This window comes from Carcharodon carcharias, chromosome 1, assembly GCF_017639515.1.
Source record: "Carcharodon carcharias isolate sCarCar2 chromosome 1, sCarCar2.pri, whole genome shotgun sequence".
NCBI lineage: Eukaryota > Metazoa > Chordata > Chondrichthyes > Lamniformes > Lamnidae > Carcharodon > Carcharodon carcharias.
Genome location: NC_054467.1, coordinates 251,959,054 through 251,981,095, shown reverse-complemented (window position 1 = coordinate 251,981,095; position 22,042 = coordinate 251,959,054). Strand labels below are relative to the sequence as shown.

The window sequence follows — 22,042 nt, the reverse complement described above, 5'->3', positions numbered from 1 at the left end:
GTCTCCATCCTCATTTTATGTATGTGACGCTGTTGGCTTTGAAACATTACGATTTTTTCTGGGCACTTCCGCAGTGTTAACGTTCTTCCGTATCAAAGCCTTTCGAGGTGCTGCCTGGTAATCTGATCATAGCCTTCTCTTTTTAAAAAGAAACGCTAATTCGAAGTAATTATTCTCAATAAAGTAAGAGGATTTACCATGCAAAAGCACAGTAATCAGACAAGCTTAACTAGTCTTTGTGTTGGCATTAAGATGCCACACAGGCTGTCTCCAAACTATTAAAGGAGTGGTATCCTCAATATTTCTCTCTCAAGATTACGTTGAAGGAAAAACTTATAGCTGAATCAAAAAAAACTGCTTCACTTGGCACTGAGTTGCTCAGCTATAAAGACCATGATGGGCTCAAGGTTCAATCCTATGGTCAGTACTAAGTCAGCTGATATCAGCTACATTATAGGAGCACTACAATTGGCATCTGCTCCCTGTGCTAAGGTGCAGATTCCTGTGCCTGACAACCTTCTGATAATCTGTGCCAAAAGAGTGCCCATGTGTAAAGTTCAGGTTAGGATAGCGGAAATTTGAGTTCCACTATGATGCCCCCTAGAGTTGAACAGCCTGCCAACTGATGTCATCAGGACGCAAACAAAGAATAGCCACAGGGAACATGCACTGGAGTGTTTCCAGTCCCTCTTAACATGAATTTGCATCTGCAGGGTGAAGGGGATGGAAGAGAAAGAAAGAGCGATAAAACCTAGCAGAATAAAAAGGAAAGGACGTTTAAAGCAGTGCAATTCAAAAGGCGGAGACAAATATTCCAGGCAATAGGCCTTTGACAGATTAAGAATTATCATTTTTGTTTCCATTGCAGAAGTGTCAAAAGCGAAGCTGATCCAGGCCTCAATGAATGGGCACACACATTCACTGTGCAGCAAGACACGGGGTAAAGGGAGAAAGGCAGGCTTGTGTTTTTATAGCGCCATTCATGACCTCTATCAAGACAATGTCTAGAAAGGAATGCACTAGCTTCACAACTACCTAATACTGCCGACAGACTTCTTGAAGCAAAAACATTGTTTTCTCCAGGCAAAATATGTTTCACCGAAGATCCTTCAACAAGCTGCTTTAGGAAAAGAGAGCTCCAATTATTCAAAGGTGGTAAACAAGCCACTTGGAATCTCAAACACATCTTTTAATCGTAGACAGTCAACAGCAGGAACTTGGCCAATTTTCCTCCGTCCCTTGATTCTATGGTACAGGCCATGTGTTGCAACCCAGCAAAGATTAACCAAGCCAACAGACCAGGGTCACATGCCTTTTTTTAAAAAAATTAATTCATGGAACGTGGACATCGCTGGCCAGTATTTATTGCCCATCTCTAATTGCCCTTGAGAAGGTGGTGGTGGTGAGCTTCTTCTTAAAGCGCTGCAGTTCATGTGGTGTGGGTATACCCACAGTGCTGTTAGGGAGGGAACCTGGGACTTACCTTTCTACATCATGCTGGGTGATCTATGTGAATTGGGGCAACATGTATACTGAGTTATAATTATGACATGGAGAAAATTTTAAGTGGAGTTCTGAATAGTTTAATTAATGAAAAAGTTACTTTGAATTTTTGTTAGGTTCCACCGAGTTTATTGGCTGCTGAACTACATAACCAACGAGAATAAAAAAGGAAAAGCGCAAATGTTAGAAATCTGTAATGACAATGCTGAAAATATACAGCAGACATTACAGCATTCATAGGAGAGATAATGGAGGTTAATGTTATGGAAGTAGATTCTTCTCAAAAGGTCTGTAATGTTAAACTACGATTTTACACATACTACACACCTGCTGTACATTTCCAGTGTTTTCGGGTTTCAAGTCATTATGAATGGACTCAATCAAGGCAATCTTTTAAAAGGATTGCACAGGCTCGCTATCTACCAAACCTCACACTATGCTGTCAACAGGCTTCTTAAAATAAAGAAACACTGAGGCTGTCAACTCGAAACAAAATACGTTCAGAAGACCTGACAAGAAAATAAACATCTTTTAGGAAAAAGAAACTCCACCGACTATTCCAAATGATCCATTAGAAAAACTCATTGGCAGCTTTCAGGTGCCCCTCATTTGGTCTGCTTCAATGTCTGTCCCCAGGCCCACAGCTCTCCAATTACCTGCAAGCAAAGAGAATGATGTTAAAGTAGAAACATACTCCACATTGCATTCCACATGCACTGGTGTGAAGTACAGCACATGACAGCAAATGCAGAATGTTTCTACACTGAATTGATATTGCTAAGAGTGGAGTTCAGAGATGAATGTCTCAACATGTCTAATTACTGCACAGCAACCAACAGAGCAAAGTGAATGCTGAGCTATGGAGCCTATAACAGTAGAGTACAATAGAGAGGAAGTAAGTCATGTTTAAACTGTACAGTGTATTGTGGAGACCCATCTTGAATTCTGTTCAGAGTAATGCAGGAAAGAGCCACAGGACTGATTCTCATTACCAGGGTACTTGAGGGAACAGAAAAGACTGGAGAAGTGTATTTGTTCCAACCTGGCAGAGATGACTGAGTGGTACGCTTGTATCAGCGAGTGATCACTGCTTCAAATATACTGGGACAGTAGGACAAGGGGCACAGTTCTTGTCTCATTGCACATGAAAGCTTGCTGGATTGGTTCCTGGAAATAAGAGATCTGTCCTATGAAGAGAGATTGTGTAGAATGAGCCTATATTCTCCAGAGTTTAGAAGAATGAGAGGTGATTTGATTGAAACACAAGATTCTTCAAGGGTTTGTCAGGATAGATGCTGAGAGGTTACTTCCACTGACGCCTATCAGTGATGGGACAGGAGGGAACTCTATGGGTGATACCTAGTGGTGAGTTAATTACCACAGATGTCATTTTGGTGATAAGCCAAATCGTCACCCTAATTCTCCTTAAGGAACTGATTGCTACTGAGATTAAAAAAAATACCAGCAGCTATCTGGAACCTTGCTCATGCCCATTGTGTGTGTTAGACTAGACAGTGAGCACTATGAGACTATCTGGCTGTATGGGAAGAGACATCACAATCAAAGTCCTATCCTGTCCTCATGTCCACACACATATGTATAAGAAGTGCGAACATAGGCTGCTTGTTCCCTTCCTGAACCCTAGTGTGCTTTGGCCCACTGCAGCATTCATACCATGACTAGCTAATACACAGGAGTCCATGGCTACGATCTGGAACTCACTTCAAATTTTCATTTAATTGCTTCAGGCACTCACTTTCAGGTCTTCAAATCGTAATGAGCTTTTTATAAAGTTTTGAAACTTCTGTTTCGTCTTCGGTAGGTGCTGCCCCTAGGAAGCAAGAATACACCAGCTGAGTGTTGCAGAAAGGAAAATTTTTTCACATTTTATTGAATGTCATAAGATTTGCACTAAAATATAATCGGAAGATATATATACTTTGTCAAAAAAAAAGCATGAAGTGCCAGACAGCACGTGGGCAAGAGAACATACGAGCATTCGAATTAGGAGGAGTAGACCACTCAAGCCCCTTGCGCCTGCTCCATCATTCAATATCATGGCTGATCTGATTGTAACCTGAACTCCACATTCTCTCCTACCCCCGATAACCTTTCAGTCCTTTGCTCAACAAGAATCTTTCCACCTCTGTCTTCAAAATATTCAGACTCTGCTTCTACCACAATTTGAAGAAGGGTGCTCCAAAGACTCATGATCCTCAGAAAAAATTTCTCCACATCTCTGTCTTAAATGAATGACTAATTTTTAACAATGACCTAGTTCTCGATTCTCTTACAACAGGAGACATCCTTCCCACGTCCACCGGGTCAAGACCTCCTGGGATGTTACATGTTTCAATGAAATCACCTCTTACTCTTCTAAATGCCAGCGAATACAAGCCCAGCCTGTCTAACCTTTCCTCATAAGGCAACTCCCCCATTCCAGGTATTAGTCTAGTAAATCTTCTCTGAACAGCTTCCAATGCATTTATATTTTTCCTTAAATAAGGAGAACAATACTGCACATAGTACTCCAGATGTGGTCTCACCAATTCCCTGTATAACTGAAGCATAATCTCCATACTTTCCTAATTATTTGCTGCACCTGCATACTCTTTGTGATTCATACATTAGGACACCCAGATCCCTCTGAATCTCAGAGCTCTGAAGACTCTCATCATTTAGATAATACGTTTTTTTATTCTTACTGTCAAAATGAGCAAGTTCATATTTTCCCACATCATGCTCCATTTGCCAGATCTTTGCCCCCTCACTTAATCTACCTATCTATATCCCTTTGCAGCCTCATGTCCTCTTCAGAATTTACTTTCCTACCTAACTTTATCTCTTCACCAAATTTAGCAGCCATAGGTTAAGTCCCTTCATCCAAGTCCACTTATATCAACTGCAAAAAGTTGAGGCCCCAGCACTGATCCAGTGGCACACCACTCGTCACATCTTGCCCAGAAAATGACCCATTTATGCCTAATCTGTTTCCTGTTAGCTAGCCAATCTTCTATCCATGCTAATATGTTACCACCTACGCCATGAGCTTTTATTTTCTGCAATATCCTTTGACGTGGCATCTTATCAAATGCCTTCTGGAAATCTAATCTTTATGCACGGGGGGAGGCAATAGCTGAGTGGTATTGTCGCTGGCCTAGTAATCCAGAGACCCAGGGTAATGCTCTGGGGACCCGGGTTCAAATCCCACCACAGTCAAATAATGACCATGAAACCATGTTGATTGTTGTAAAAATCCATTTGGTTCACTAATGCCCTTTAGGGAAGGAAATCTGTCATCCTTACCTGGTTTGGCCTACATGTGACTCCAAGTGCACAACAATGTGGGCACTCAGCCACCCAGTTGTATCAAACTGCTACAAAGTCACAAAAAAGAAATGAAACCAGACCTAGGCATCGGCATCGACCTAGACACTGGAAACAACAATGGAAAAGTCCTGCTAACGTGTGCCAAAATTGGGAGAGTTGTCTCACTGACCAGTCAATGACATAATCAGCACCTGACACGGTCTGTAAGATATGATTCCGTGACTATGTCCCAGACACCACCATCACCATCCCTGGCTATGTCCTGTCCACCAGCAGGGCAGACCCAGCAGAGGAGGCACCTCAGTGGTGTACAGTTGGGAGGGAGTCACCCTGGGAGTCCTCAGCATCGACTCCAGACCCCATGAAGTCTCATAGCATCAGGTCGGGCAAGAGCAAGGGAATCTACTGCTGATTACCATGTACCGCCCTTCCCTCACCACTGAGGGTGGCAAGGGCACAGAACGTACTGTGGGTGTGGGGACTTCAATGTCCATCACCAAGAGTGGCTCGGTAACACCACTACTGACCAAGCTGGCAGAGTCTTAAAGGACATAGCAGCCAGACTGGGTCTGCAGCAGGTGGTGAGGGAACCAGCAACAGGGAAATATATACTTGACCTCATCCTCACCAACCTGCCTGCCGCAGATGAATTTGTTCATAACAGTATCAGTAGAAGTGATAGTTGTGGAGATGAAATCCTCTCTCACATTGAGGATACCCTGCATGGTGTTGTTTGGCACCACCACCATGCTAAATGGGACAGATCTCACAACTCAAGAACGGGCATCCATGAGGCACCGTGGGCCATCAGCAGCAGCAGAATTGTACTCAAACACAATATGTAACCTCATGGCCCAGCAGATCCCCCACTCTACTGTTACCATCAAGCTGGGGGATCAGCCCTGGTTCAATGAAGAGTGCAGGAAGGCATGCCATAAGCAGTGCCAAGCATACCTAAAAATGAGGTGTCAACCTGGTGAAGCTATAACACCGGACTACTTGCGTACCAAACAAAATAAGCAACAAGCGATTGACAGAGCTAAGCGATCCACAACCAACAAATCAGCTCAAAGCTCTACAGTCCTACCACATGCAGTTGTGAATGGTGGTGGGCAATTAAACAACTCACTGGGTGAAGAGGCTCCACAAATATCCCCATCCTCAATGATGGAGGAGAGCAGCACATCAGTGCAAAACATAAGGCTGAAGCATTTGCTACAATCTTTAGCCAGAAGTGCCAAGTGGATGATCCATCTTGGCCTCCTCTAGAGGTCCCCAGCATCACAGATGCCAGTCTTCAGCCAATTTGATTCACTCCACATGATATCAAGAAACGGCTGAAGGCCCTGGATACTGCAAAAACCATGGGCCTGACAATATCCCAGCAACAGTACTGAAGACTAGAGCTCCAGAACTTGCCACAGCCCTAGCCAAGCTGTTCCAGTACAGCTACAACACTGGCATCTACCCAGCTATGTGGAAAATTGCCCACAAAAAGCAGTACAAATCCAACCTCACCAATTACTGCCCCATCAGTCCACTCTCAATCATCAGTAAAGTAATGGAAGGGGTCATCAACAGTGCCATCAAGCAGCACTTGCTTAGCAATAACCTGCTCACTTGATGCCCAGTTTGGGTTCCGCCAGGGCCACTCAGCTCCTGATCTCATTATAGCCTTGGTTCAAACATGGGCAAAAGAGCTGAACTCCAGAGCTGAAGAGAGAATGACTGCTCTTGACAACAAGGCTGCATTTGACCAAATGTGGCATCAAGGAACCCTAGCAAAACTGGAGTCAACGGGAATCAGGGGAAAAACTCTCCACTGGTTGGAGTCATACCTAGTGCAAAGGAAGATGGTTGTGGCTGTTGGAGGTCAGTCATCTCAGTTTCAGGACATCACTGCAGGAGTTCCTCCAAGTAGTGCCCTCAGCACAACCATCTTTAGCTGCTTTATCAATGACCTTCCTTCATCATAAGGTTCTGACAATATCCCAGCAATATCCCAGTGGGGATGTTTGCTGATGATTCCACAGTTTACTTTCGCGACTCCTCAGATACTGAAGCAGTCCATGTCCAAATGCAGCAAGACCTGGATAATATCCAGCTTGGGCTAATAAGTGCTAAGTAACATTCGCACCACACAAGTGTCAGGCAATCATCATCTCCAACAAGAGAGAATCCAACCATCAACCCCTTGACATTCAATGGCATTACCATCACTGGATCCCCCACTATCAATATCCCGAGGGTTACCATTGATCATAAACTGAACTGGACTAGCCATATAAATACTGTGGCTACAAGGGCACGTCAGAGGCTAGGCATCGTGCAACGAGTAACTCACCTCCTGACTCCCCAAAACCTGTCCACCATCTACAAGGCACAAGTCAGGAGTGTGATGGAATACTCCCCACGTGCTTGGACCAGTGCAGCTCCCACAAAACTCAAGAAACTCGACACCATCCAGAGCAAAGCAGCCCGTTTGATTGTTTATGGATGTGGTGCCATTCACACTCTCCACCACCAACACAGAGCATATACCATCTACAAATTGCACTGCAGGAATTCACTAATGCTCCTTGGATAGCACCTACCAAACCCACGACCACTACCATCTAGAAGGACAAGGGCAGCTGATCGATCCACTCCAATCCACTTACCATCCTGACTTGGAAATATATCGTTATTTCTTCACTGTCGCTGGGTCAAAATCCTGGAACTCCCTCCCTAAAAGACTGTGGGTGTATCTACACCACTTGGGCTGCAGCAGTTCAAGAAGGCAGCTCATCACCACCTTCAAGGGCAACTTAGGGATGGGCAATAAGTGCTGGCCCAGCCAGCGAAGCCCACATCCCGTGAATGACTAAATGTTAAACAACATGTTACTTCTTCAAAGAATTCCAATAAATTGATTAAACATGATTTCCCTCTCACAAAACCATCTTGACTCTGCTTATCTTTAATTTATCTAAATGCCCTGGTATAACATCTTTAATAATAGCTTCTAGCGTTTTCGTATGACAGATGTTAAGCTAACTGGATTGTAGTTTCCTGCTTTCTGTCTCTCTCCCTTTTTGAATAAAGGAGTTACATTGCCTATTTTCCAATCTAATGGATCCTTCCCTGAATCTAGGGATTTTTGGAAAATTAAAACCAACGCATCAACTATCTTACTGGACACTTCACCCTAGGATGAAGTCCATCAGGACCCAGGGATCTGTCAGCCTGCAACTCCAACAATTTGCTCAGTACCACTTCCCTAGTGACTGTAATTTTGAGTTCCCCCTCCCTCACAGCATCAAGAAGAACGCCAGGGAATACACAGGTGGGAGAGCATCGGGTGGGTGGGGGGGGGGGGGGTGTACAAGTGGGAGAAGGTTGGGGGAGCACATAAGCGGGAGAGTGCCAAAGCAAACCTGAGAAAGGAAGAGCAAAAGAAAAAGCAAAAGAGAAATGGTGGTGAGGGGGTGGGGGTGAGGTTGAGGTTGGCAGAGGAGAAGGATGTGTGTATACATCTCTTTTGACTATCACAGGATGACCAAGGACAGCAAAACAAAACTCTCTCATTGTCAATGTTAACATATCAAACACCAAAAAGTTCAGCAATGAAAGGAAATATAAATCCTGCTATCAATCATTAATGTTATAGAAAATTAAAACAGAAAATGTTGGAAATTTTCAGCAGGCCTGCCGCATATGTGAAGAGATAAACGGTTAACATTTCAGGTCTTTCCAGCATTTTTTGCTGTGATTTCAGATTTCCAGCATCCACAGTATTTGCTTTTGGATGAATGTTACAGATTCCCACAAAACAAAATAAAATAAATGAATAACAGGTCTGAATAAAACAGCTGATTACCTTTTCAACCATGGTCTTCAGTTTGGTTTTTATTTCATCGACAGTGGGTGCAACTTTGGCAGGTTTCTGTAGTTTTGATTTGTCATCTTGATTTCTGTTTTTATCTGGAGTCTGCCAAAGGAAGAGATAAATGGCATTGATTTACTTCACATAGTAATAAATAAGCAACCGTTCATCACTGTACCCCATGAACCATAACTCTATCAGCTACCCGGTTCTCTAGATGCATAGAAAATATATCATTCAGAATGTGCCAAATTTGTAGCCTGCCACAATAAAACAACAAATCACAACCAAGCAATCATAAGTCCCAGCAACGATTGACCTCTACTTGTCCTCAGAATATGACTATTTAAAGCTCTTCCCCACTTTTTGTGGCCTTAAAAAGACCGGCTTGGTTATCAGAAAGCTTTCCTCAAAGCAGTCTCCTATATTTCTCAGGATCATGCAACAGAGAAGATGGCCATTCAGGCCATCGTGAATGAACATAAGAAATAAATACTGGAATAGGCTATTAGATTTACAATAATGGGATGAGGGACTTCAATTATATGGATAAATTTGCAGAAGCTGAGGTTGTTCTCCTTCGAGAAGATTGAAAGGAGATTTGATAGCAGTGTTCAAAATCATGATGAGTCCAGATGGAGTAAATAGAGAGAAAAGACCGTTCCTATTGGCAGAAGGATTGAGAACCAGAGGACACTGATTTAAGGTGAATGGCAAAAGGAACTAAAGGCGATTCGAGGAAAAACTTTTTAACACAGCAAGTAGTGGAATTCCCTGCCTGAGCACGTGATGAAGCTGGTTTTCCGTGGGAATTAGATAATTATCTGCAGAGAAAAATGTGCAACAGGAAAAGGGCAGGGGAGTGGGACTAGCTAAGTTGCTCTTGGAAAAGCTGGCACAGATTTTTTTTTTATTCATTCATAGGATGTGGGCATCGCTGGCTAGGCCAGCATTTATTGCCAATCCCTAATTACCCTTGAGAAGGTGGTGGTGAGCTGCCTTCTTGAACCACTGCAGTCCATGTGGTGTAGGCACACCCACAGTGCTGTTAGGGAGGGAATTCTAGGATTTTGACCCAGCGACAGTGAAGGAACGGTGATATATTTCCAAGTCAGGATACGGGCCAAATGGCCTCCTTCTGCTCCTTCTGTGTTGTAACCATCCTACGATTATATGATTTGGCCCCTCTAGCCTAGTCTGCCATTCAACAAGATCACAACAGATCTTCTACCTCAACACCTTACTGCACTATCCCTTAGTTCAGTTTGTACCTAAAAATCTATCTATCCACAGCTTTCAAGGGTAGAGAATGCTATACTTCACAACTCTCTGAGTGAAGAAAATCCTCCTAGTCTCAGTCCTAAATGGCCTACCTCTCATTCTGAAGCTATGATCCCATGTTCTAGCTTTTCCGGCCAGGGAATTCCTCCTTCAGTCATTCTTCATTCGCCCTTTTATTGCCTTTGGAACATAGGGAGTTGAGTAGATATTTCTTTCTCTCCAGTGATCCCCCGAGTTGAAATAAAGAATCAAAATTCCTTCTCCTACTCTATTTCGGCCTTTTTTTTAAGCATCTCAAGATTTTGGTGCTCTTCCTAGTACAATCTAAACCAAACCTCAACCTTAGTATCAATAAACTCTAACATATTCTCTGTTCTTTTCAACCTTGATGGTGCCTTGCACCACTGCTCTCTAGCCCTTCATCTAGGTTTCTCAATAATAATTTATTGAAAGAAACACATTACTTTTGGAGTTTAGAAGCTAGTCTGCAATTCACTGTGGCTTGTATTATACCTGACCCAACAAAAACTCTCGTCACTGGATGCAAGGGGACAAAAGGCATTCCATTCCCTAATATGGTCATCACTCACCTGAACAAGTAAATTAATGATGCTTTCCCTTTTAAAAAAAAACTAAGTAATTGAGAGCCTTGAGAATTAACAACAAAAAAAATTCCAGTTGTAAATGAATGCATCACATCAATGTCTTCTTACATCAGTCAGATCAAAGGCAATGTTATTATAGGATACAGAAACCACATTCAAATCCCTTGGAAGCTGGCTTATGGCCAGAACGGTAGATTTTGATTCTTCAAAGAACTGTGACATGGACCCGCTACATGACCAACAGAAATAGATTTTTTTTTGGCTTTTCCACAGAGGTTCAAGCTCATTGCAATGTTTCCTGCCTTTGTCTCTCCGGGATTCCTTTGCATGGCAGAAGATCTGTCGAAGGCCAAGGCATTTTCGTTGAAAATCTGCAGGCCACTATCCCAGAATTCCAGCTGTTATGCCAGAATTGTGCCTACTCCCATCATCCAGCACTGAGTGCGAGAGATAAATGCTTGCCTGCATAGTCATAACCTGTGGGGAACAGGGGGGGCAGAGGAGCAGGCACCTGTTAGCCCTATATGGAAACTTTGGCGCCAGGCCACAAGCTGATTGACGAGGATGGTTGTCAATTGCTTTCCCTCCCATCAGTGCCAGCCATGTTGTAACAGGACCAATCCACTGAATTAAAAACTTAACCAGTCTTCAAAATTCAAAACCGACTGCTTTGTTTTGATGTAGGACCCACTTTCACTCTTCTAAAGGCTTATAGTTACATGATGTACCAGCCTTTAGCATTAGGCCATTCTTAAGGCCATGGGAAGCATGAAGACCCAGCCCTTTCTGAAAGTAGCTTCAAAAGGAGTGCACAGAGATCCCGCTTTTTACAAGGCTGAATGGAAATTCTGAACCAAGGTCTTCGGGTTCTGGCCAAAACCAGGACCTCAACCAAACCATTCCTGCTAAAGCTACAGCCAGAGTCAAAGAGAATGGTTAAAAAAAAAGTAACCCCATTTAGCAAAGGGGGAGGGTCACAGGTTCAGCGCATGAATAACTCAAAATTAAGTTCTGTTGAAGAGTCATGCGGACTCGAAACGTTAACTATGCTCCCTTCCACAGATGTTGCCAGACCTGCTGAGTTTTTCCAGGTATTTTTGTTTTTGAACTCAAAATTCCAGTCAGTCTTAGTCTTGCCTCATAGATGTGCTGCCTAAGAGCCAAACTCAACACTCAAAGTTAGGTCAGATTCAAGAAATGATGCATACAGCGGGGTTGTGCTTGCCAATTCACATGGGAGGGGAAAAAAAACACGTTCTGACTTATGTCAGATTCCAAAACAAAGTGTGCACACACTTCTCTCTTTGATATCTCATTTCCTCTAAGGTGCACTGTTATTTTTTCCAAAAAAAAATTATAATGCAACAGTTAACACTCAATTCACAGGCTGATGCTTCTCCTGTTCCATGTCATGTGGTAGTAAAGACATGAGGCTATGCTGTGACCACTGATAATTGCAAGTTAACAGAAACCCTAGACAATGAGGGTAAAAATATATGAAAGAGAAGGGAGGGCAGAAAGAAACGAAAATCAGTTCACTTGGTTGGAATTCTTCTTTAAAAATTCATTCATGGGATGCGGCTTTCACTGGCATGGCCAGCATTTATTACTTGTTCCTTATTTTTGAGAAGTTGGTGGTGAGCCACCTTGAACACAGCTGAAAAGCTTGCTAGGCCATTTCCGAGGGCAGTTAGGGATCAACTATGTTGCTGTACATTTAGAATCACATACAGGCCAGACTGGGTAAAGACAAAACGTTTTCTTCCCCAAGGGTAAAACAGTTGGGTTTTTACGACAATCGGGTAGTTTCGTGGTCACCATTACCGATACTAGCTTTTTAATTCCAAATTTATTTATTCAAGTGAATTTAAGTTCCTCAGCTGCTGGAGCGGGATTTTAACCTATATCCCCAGGTTGTTAGTCCAGGCCATGAATTACTAAAACAAAAACAGAAAGTGCTGGAAATACTCAGCAGGTCTGGCAGCATCTGTGGAGGGGGAAACAGTTAATGTTTTGAGTCAAGTATGACTCTTAATTGAATTCAGAATAGTTCTAAAAAAGTCATACTTGACTCGAAAAGTTAACTCTGCTTCACTCTCCACAGATGATGGCAGGCAGTATTTCCAGCACTGTTTTTATTTCAGATTTCCAGCACCCACAGTATTTTGCTTTCATTCCCCTGAATTGCTAGCACAGTTACATAATGTACCCTGATTAGTGTCCTTTAAATACATTTGATTTGCCTGAGCATGGTAATGATTCCCACTTTTACTCCCAAACAGCCAAGGTTATCTAAAGCCTTGACGTAATAGCCCTCTGACGCGCACTGTTTGGGCTACTTGAGTGAGAAGGGGACTCCAAGAGAAAATTAGAGAGAGAAGTTAATAAAAATAAGGAATTGTGGCTCCTTGAAACAGTGTTGCCTACTTCACCATTTGAACACAAAATCATCCCAAATTCATTTGATAACCTATACAAGCCTTTTCAGTTTTTCATGATATTCTATGCATTAAAAAAACCTTTCCTTCCTCATTCTTCGCTACCTGCCATTCTGCCTTTGACACAGTTGACCACACCATCCTCCCCCAATGCCTCTCCACTGTCATTCAGCCGGGTGGGCCTGTTCTCATCTGGTTCCATTCGTATCTATCTAATCTTAGCCAGAGAATCACATACAATGGCTTCTCTTCCTACTTCCTCACCATGACATCTGTTGTCCCCAAGGATCAATCCTTGGCCCCTCCTATTTCTCACCTCTATGCCAGAGGGCTGTGGAAGCTCAGTCATTGAGCATATTCAAGGCAGAGATTGATAGATTTCTGGATACTAATGACTGGATAATACTGGATACTAAGGGAATATGAGGATAGTGGGAAAAATGGCTTAAGAGGTAGATGATCAACCACGACCTGTTTGAATGGCAGAGCAGGCTCGAAGGGCCAAACTCCTGCTTCTATTTCCTATATTCCTACCTGCGTTCTAACACTCAGCAAAATCACCCGAAGGCACAGTGTTAGTTTTCAAATTTAGCTCGACGACACCCAGCTTGACTGTTGCTAAATTATCAGACTGCTTATCTGACATCCAGTACTGGATGAACAGAAATTTCCTCCAATTAAATATTGGGAAGACTGATGTCATTGTTTTCAGTCCCTGCTCCAATCTACATTCCCTGGCTATTGACTCCATCCCTCTCCCTGACAACAGTCTGGGATTAAACTATTCTGCTCACAACCTTCATGTCACATTTGATCCAGAGATGAACTTCTGACTTCATATTCGTGCCATCATCAAAACAGTTTATTTCCACCTCAATGACATAACTGATTTCGCCTTCCTCAGATCATCTGCTGCTAAACCCTCATTTCTGCCTTTGTTACTCTAGACTCAACTATTCCAATGCACTCCTAGCTGGTCTCCCACATCCTACCCTCCATAAACTTGAGGTCATTCAAAACTTTCTACCCAGGTCTTAACTCTCAGCAAGCCCCATCACCTCTGCACTCGCCGATCTACATTTTCCGCCAGTCATGTAACATCTTGATTTTCAAATTCTCATCCTTGTTTTCAAACCCCTCCATGGCCTCACCCCTCCCTATCTATCTCTAATCTATTCCAGCCCCACAATCTTCCAAGATATCAGTGCTCCTCTAATCTGGCTTGCATATCCCCAATTTGAATTGTCCCACTATTGCTGGTTGTGCCTTCAGTTGCCTATGTACACCCCAAGCTCTTGAAAACCCTCTCTAGCTGACTTTTCTCCTTTAAGACATTCCTTAAGACTCTGACCAAATTTTTAGCCATGTGACCTAATTACATGGCTTGGTATCATATTTTGTTTTTTTATGCACCTATGAAGCACCTTGAGATGTTTCATTACATTCAAGATGTTATGCAAGTGTTCTTATGATGAAAACTGATTATGTGGTCAATATGGTATTGCTGTTTGTTGGAGCTTGCTGTGGTTTTTTTATTCGTTCGTGGGATGTGGGCATCGCTGGTTAGGCCAGCATTTATTGCCCATCCCTAATTGCCCTTGTTCAGAGGGCAGTTAAGAGTCAACCACATTGCTTTGGGTCTGGAGTCACATGTAGGCCAGACCAGGTACAGACAGCAGATTCCCTTCCCTAAAGGACATGAGTGAACCAGGTGGGTTTTTACAACAATCGGCAATGGTCATCATCAGACTTTTAATTCCAGATTTTTATAGAATTTAAATTTCACCATCTGCCACGGTAAGATTCAAACCTGGGTCCCCAGAGCATTACCCCTGGGTCTCTGGATTACTAGGCCAGCGACAATTACCACTAAACCATCACTTTCCTGATGGCATAGTGGTAGTGTCAATTATGCAAATTGGCTACCGCTTTACATTACAATAAAGTCCTTCATTGGCTGCAAAATGATTTGGGGCTTTTTGCAGAAGTGAAAGCTGCTCTATAAATAAAAGTTCAGGAGGGCAAAAGAGCAAAAAGGAATTAGTAAGAAAACAGTTGCTACCTTTTTATGTTTTTACATTGGAGAAATGGCACACTCCAAACTTGAGCTGCAGAAAATTTTGCACCGTAATATGGCCTATTATATATTGCGATTGTGTGCTGGCTTGGCCACAGTTTCTGAAACTCCACATACTATTACAGTGGCTCTGAAAGGCAATCTTCCGCCCCCCCTGTAGCAAGACTAACCAGGCAGTCACGCTCTGATTAGTACATAGTTATTAAGGTAAGAGACATCTGAACACTGTGGTTTGGGAACTAAAAGAAGCATTATTCCGCAATTTGTCTCGCATAATCATGCCAAACTTAATTACATGATGCTAAAGGCTGGAATTCATTTCATGTGGTAAAAGGCTAAATACTGTGATGTAAGCCCATGTAAGTAGTAATTCAATACAGTTGATTCCTGTTCAGCGAATAACCCCTGCTTGCCATGAAATATTTCTCTTCTGCGAGAAACAAAATAGCTGACTTAACAAGGGATTTAAAAACTATAACACAAACTTGCGTGTATTGTAAAAACATGATGTCTTCTCTGCTAATCTGTTTTAACTGCAATAAAAAAGGTTCTATAAATAAATAACTGGGAATACACCAAGGCCAGCAAAGAGGGATGACAGATGCTGCATCTAAGTGGAAGATGAAATGCATGAATAGGCAGCCTTTAATGAACTAGTGTCTGAAACAGTTCTATAACCCGCTGAATCTGCCGAATTGACTTAGGGTGAATTTGGCAACAGTGCATGTACAAGACGGAAGTCGCATTGCCGAAAATACTGTGTATGCGCAGTCAATGCAAGGTCGCATTTATGGCTCTGCTCATCCATCAGGAGCCTACCTCCCAGGTTGCAGAGTTGGGGGCCCATAAAGACTAGCAAATGGCATCGCTGGTCTATGGCGGATGGGGGGGCGGGGGGCGGGTTGTTGATGGGTCAATCTTCTAAGGTAAGACCTACGATAATAGACCTGATAACCAGTTTTGCAAGTTAAAAAAATTCTTACCTTTTTAAACTAGATTTTGCTGCATTAGAAGGATCCTGTGGAGCAGTAGGGTTTTACAGGGTAGCCTTTCATATTTGAGTTTATTTTGCCTATATTTGGTTTCATTATTCTTGGTTGCTGATGCCAGTTACAATACATCAAATAGTATTTCACAAGGCACCTGTTACCTTGCTGGAATTCTCAACTGAGTGTGTTACATTTATGCGCTGCATAACGTTGAGAACTGTCATTCACTAATGTATTTAGGAAGCACTATACCTGTTCGCCCAGATTTGACCCCAATTGCATACTACATGATAGGCCCTGAAGGGCCCCGAATGTCACTCAATACCAGGCAACCATAAAATGAGCAATAAATCAGGCCTTGCCAGTATCACCTACATCCCAAGAGCAAACATAAAAAAAGGAAGAAATTAGTGCCTTGAGGATATCAGGAGGAATAAAGCTGACAGAAAGAACACCTGAGGAAAAATAAATTCCAGATATTCATAATAGTAACGATGATCTAGTTAAAAATGGTTTCTGAATAGAGTTTAGTGGAATATATTTCAGGGGACACTTATGAGCATTACATTTTTGAGGGTTTCGAGTACTTGGGATTTTGCAAACCATAAAGGTTTTAGCATACCTAATCCTCAGTCTTTTCTAAGCCCCTTATAGTCTGGGATCATTTAAATCTTTTCACCTACCTCGATATCCACCTACTGAGTCAGAGGATTATAGATTCAGGCTCCAATCCAACAGCACACTTTCTTAGCTGATATTGTAATGCTGTGCTAATGGAGTGAAAAGGGGTTCTTCTGAAGCCCTGGGCAATTACTCTCCCTTAACCACAAAGAAGTAATTATCTGCTCATTCATCTCACTGATACTTGTGGGCTCTTACTGTGCGCATCTGGGTTTCAACATCTGCCTACATCACAGGAAATAATTTACTGACTGTATAGTGAATTTTTGGAAGGATGCGATGAGGCACACTGACCATTTCATGCTATAAATATGACTGCCTGGCACCCAGGTCTTTTGATCTGAAAGGGTGGAATCAGACCTATTTCGGAGTAACCTCATTTGTCAAAAGTGATTTGATTAGTCAATCACATGGCTTGACTTTATATCCCTGCAGCGGATGTTGTAACATTACACACCTCAGCTAGGTGTGATGCAGACAAGATTGAGAGATTGTTGACCTCAATGCCACACCTGTTTGCCACTGAAATGCACAATATTAAGATAATGGTCCACCTTGCTTATGAATCAGATTGTGATGTAATCTGTTCAATTTCTCAATAACTTGTTGCAATTTGTTTCTTGAACACAGGAAAGCTTATTGGGATGCTGACAATCAGTGCCTCCATGAACTTGGAGGTCTCTTCTTACATCCACTCTTTGGCTTGCATCCCATGAAAGTGAAGATCCTGTGAAAGAAGTGGCTGTACACAATATGAGACAGAGCAAACTATATTGCTGCACTCTATGTTATGTTCATTTAAAACATCATTTTAAGGTGTCATGGCTTTAAATAACTAAAGGCATCACAAGCATCAATGTACAAATTCTAACTGCTCGAAAGGAATCTTGCATCCATTATCAGAAAATCAACTGCAGCTGACAACATAAGAGTCTGCACTCCATAATGATCAATATCACCTCCCCTTGCATGGAGCTGGCCAATTTAAGCCACACAATCTTGAAACTGTTGGTGGAATCCCAAACTTACTAAAAAAACAATTTCAATCTTTACTGGACTACAGTCTTGTGCAGAAGGTGCAACAACACTCTGACAAAGACATTGTGGGTGCAAATTTGCAGCTGTAGCCCAGAACTTACTTCTGCTTGAATCCTTCTGCTAAATATCAATTACTGCCTAAAAGACTCTGAAATCTTAATATGAAACTGTGCAGCCTTGATGTCCATGGTCACCTTGGGCACACCACATTAATGTTCCTTGGAAGCGTTACCATCCATTGCCATAATTGTCTCCTGTTACCTGAAGAGGAATGACTTAGCATTTCATACAAACCCTGCAAGACTGAGCATGAATGAGGTGATGGACTTAGAATACCAATAGGCCAGGCTTTCTCTGCATTTATAGGACCTGCAAGCCGCAAGCTTTGTTGACCAAACTTGCCCACCTGCTGAACCTGCTCCTTCCACAAACTTCATAATCAACCTCAATAGGGAGTGAAACATCAATATGCGTCAACTGATTGCTCTTGCATACCTGGTTAAGAGACAGGGAGGAAATAAACAGTGTAAATTACCATTATAGTTTTCTTTGTTTAAAGTGTGAATATTGACTTTATTCCCTGCCCATGAATGCCAGGTGGGCAAGATAGCACAGGATGGCTACTGCTGAAGGAGCTGCACCCTAAACCAAGGTCAGACCCTTCATTAGAGAAAAGTATGTGGAACAAAGAAAGGTTTAAGTGCTTTAAATAATTTCTTGTGCTCTGGCATCTCACAGGTATGGTATAATCAGTGCCATGAGTCAATTGGTGAGCAAGAACAATCCATGTGATTCTGTGTGCTCCACAGCATTTCAAGGCTTTCCCCATTGGCCTCTGAATAGGGTCAGTAACAGTTTCTGATGATAAAAAGGAACCTAACCAATTACAGCCACTTTACATAGTATTACATAGAAAAAAAACAGGCCATTTGTCCCAGAGTTTATACTCCACGAGTCTCCTATTTGGTCTACTGCATCTCAGCCTTTCAGCATATCTTTCTATTCCCTTTTTTCTCATGGACTTGTCTAGTTCTCTTTTGAAAGCATCTAAGCTATTTGCTTCAACATTTTCCTATGGTAGCGAGGTCCACATTCTAACTGTTGAGTAAAGATATTTCTCCTTGTTTATCTGCTAGATTTATTAAATATCTTGGTTATTTATGGTGCCTAGTGTTGGACTCTGCCACACAAATGCAAGCATTTTCTCAGCATCTACCTTGTCCAACCCATTCATTATTTTAAAGACTTCTATCAGGTCTCCTCAAAGTCTTTTCTAAAGAAAAAGTTCCAACCTATTCAATCTCCTGATCCACTGCAGTCTCTCAGTTCTGATACCATTCTTGGAAATCTTTGTGCAGAGATTCAAGACAAACTGTTCACAATAAAATCTTTGGTTGAACTTGGAGTAGGTCTGTATTGTAAAAATAGATGATAGAAATGAATAGGTGTCAAAAGGGAAGAGTGAGAGGGACAGCTTCCTAAACTAATTAAATCAGAGCATCCAAAAAATCTTGTTTCAATTAGCTTGTCAATGCCGGCTAGATTGAAGATTAGGATTTAAAAAAAAAAATCTACGGAGATTTCCAGAAAAGAAAATCAAATGTGAGAAATAAATTGCTCCTGCAAAGTGAATACTATTGATAACGGAAGGGAAAAAAAGTGTCTTAATATGAGACCATTACAGTGAATTACAGCTATAGGAGAAATCAGAACAATGGGACATAATCTTCTAACTAGAGATAGGCCATTCAGTGAGGTGATGCCAGAAAGCACTTTTTCCACACAGGGCAGTGGAAATCAGGAACTCTCATCCAAAAACCTGCCGAGACTGGAGGTCAATTGAAATTTTCCAAACTGAGATCAATGGATTTTTCTGAAGAGTTATACTTGACTTATCATTTCCTTATTTTATCATATTGCTGGTAACTAGGGGGAGGTTGATAGCATAATCATAGGTAAGACTTGTTTTTTATGGTTAAGATCTGGAATAAACTGCCTGATAGTGTGGTGGAAGCAGATTCAACTGTGGCTTTCAAAAGGCAACTGGATAATTATCTGAAGGGGAAACAAAATTGCAGAGTTACAGGGAAAAGGCTGGGAATATGACCAGCTGAGCTGCTCTTGTAGAGAGCTGGCATGAAACAAAGGACTGAATGGCTCCTCTGCTGTAACCATTCTATGAAATATTAATAAATGATAAAAACAAAAAAACTGCGGATGCTGGAAATCCAAAACAAAAACAGAATTACCTGGAAAAACTCAGCAGGTCTGGCAGCATCGGCGGAGAAGAAAAGAGTTGACGTTTCGAGTCCTCATGACCCTTCGACAGTTCTGTCGAAGGGTCATGAGGACTCGAAACGTCAACTCTTTTCTTCTCCGCCGATGCTGCCAGACCTGCTGAGTTTTTCCAGGTAATTCTGTTTTTGCTATGAAATATTAACTCTGTTTCTCTCTCCACAGATGCTGCCAGACCTGCTGAGTATTTCCAGCACTTTGTTTTTATTTCAATGGATTTTTGTTAGACAAAGGTATTAAGTGTTATGGAGCCAGGGAAGGTAGATGGAGTTTGAGATTCAGATCAGCCCTGGTCTAATTGAAAGGCAGAAAGGGGTCAAAGGGCTGAACGATTCTCTCCTGTACTTACATATTTATCATGATCCTTATCTGTTAAAATGACAATGCCCTAATTCCCACCTTTTCCTCTACTATACAAGGAGGATGAACAAATGAAGAGTCTAGGACACATCACTACAAGCTGAAAGAAAATGACACATTTAAATAGAATCTCATCGCATCTCCTAAATCTTCATTTTTCCTACATTACGACTGTGACTACATTTCAAAAGTGCTTCACTGATTGTAAAGTGCTTCAGGATGTCCAAAGGCCAAACAAGACACTATATACTGATATAATACACACCAAATAATACACACACACATATATATATTATATATATATTATCTATCACACACACAAATAAATAATACACACAAATATGTAAAGTATATAAAGATTTTTTCCTCAAAAGTCTCAACCGTACAACAAAGTGCAATAATGGCTGTATGTATAAGCTTAGTGACAAGAGGCAGAGAAAGAAAAATAAAATCTTTTGTCAATTTCTGCAGCAGCAAAAACAAAAATCAGAAGGTCTTTCATCTGCATCACATCGCAATGATCAGTCATTTCTTTGGTTGACTACACAAATTCGCAACACTGCAGGTTTGCCATTTCAAAGTATCTATTTTCTATAAATTCAGGTGTTCTTCAAATGTGGTATGGAATCATGCTTTGAGTAGGAACTTGGCACGGGGGGAGGGTTATGGGAAGGAGGCAGAGTAGGGTGAACCTGCAAAGGACGGATTTCTAAGGACGGAACTGCAGACAGAGACGGCGCTTGTGATTTGCAGTCGGAAGCAGATGTTTGCTGATTACGGGGGTATACTTTTAGATAATAACAGGACAGCTTGTGTACTGTGAGACATTCTACTACTCTAAGAACAGCAGATTCCCATTCCAAGTGCTTTGAAAAAAATCTTTTATTTAAAAGCTGCTGGCTGTTGGACAAGGCAGAATCTTTGTTCAAAAAAGAACAGTCACGCAAATTAAAGGTAAAGTTACTTATATTTATACATAAGCTGAGGTTAAACCCTCCCAAAGTTCTCACACAGTTTCATTTCTTTTGGAGTACAGGAAGCACATGCAACAATCAATCTGCACCAGCAACATCCTGTAAATAGATGTCAATATTCTTCTTTTAAATGTTTAAGGAAAGGACTTATAACTGCATTTAAGCAGCACCTTTCATGACCTTGAGGCATCCCAAAGCACTTTAGAACCAATGATATACTTTCTGAAGTATAGTCAGGGTTGTAATGTAGGATAAGTGACAGCCAATTTGAACACAGGAAGCTCCCACAATTGGCAATGGGATAACAGTTTAAATAGGGACATTGTCATTATGGTACAGAAGGCATCCTTCAGTCCATGCCAGATCTCAGTAGAGCAATCTATTCAGTCCAATTACCTCACTCTATCCTCAAAGTCCTACAAGTTTATTTCCCTCAAATGCCCATTCAATTTCTTTTCAAATAATTTTAAAATGTTACATGAATTTTAACTAGATGCAACAAATCCTTAAATGCAACTTAAATCATTGGTTAGAATTATGTAGCAAATGATTAGCAGAAAATCACACTTGCACCAGTATGATTTAACAGACACAATATCCTTCTCG

At 41.7% G+C, this 22,042-nt stretch overlaps 1 protein-coding gene across 3 annotated transcripts in view; it reads right to left on the bottom strand.

Moving 5' to 3' along the window:
- Positions 1–1,560: 1,560 nt before the first annotated feature.
- The window catches only part of LOC121282066 (nucleophosmin-like), a 92,683-nt gene continuing 72,201 nt past the window's right edge, over positions 1,561–22,042 (bottom strand). For 2 of the 3 annotated variants that reach the window (XM_041195477.1, XM_041195487.1), the window contains 3 exons: positions 8,693–8,803; positions 3,260–3,334; positions 1,561–2,159 (listed from right to left, as the gene is read on the bottom strand). In XM_041195477.1, the coding sequence (XP_041051411.1) occupies positions 2,109–2,159; positions 3,260–3,334; positions 8,693–8,803 (237 nt within the window). In that variant the 3' untranslated portion in view covers positions 1,561–2,108. Of the gene's footprint in view, positions 2,160–3,225; positions 3,335–8,692; positions 8,804–22,042 lie in introns of all 3 variants that reach the window. The other variant, XM_041195497.1, reaches the window with a different exon arrangement.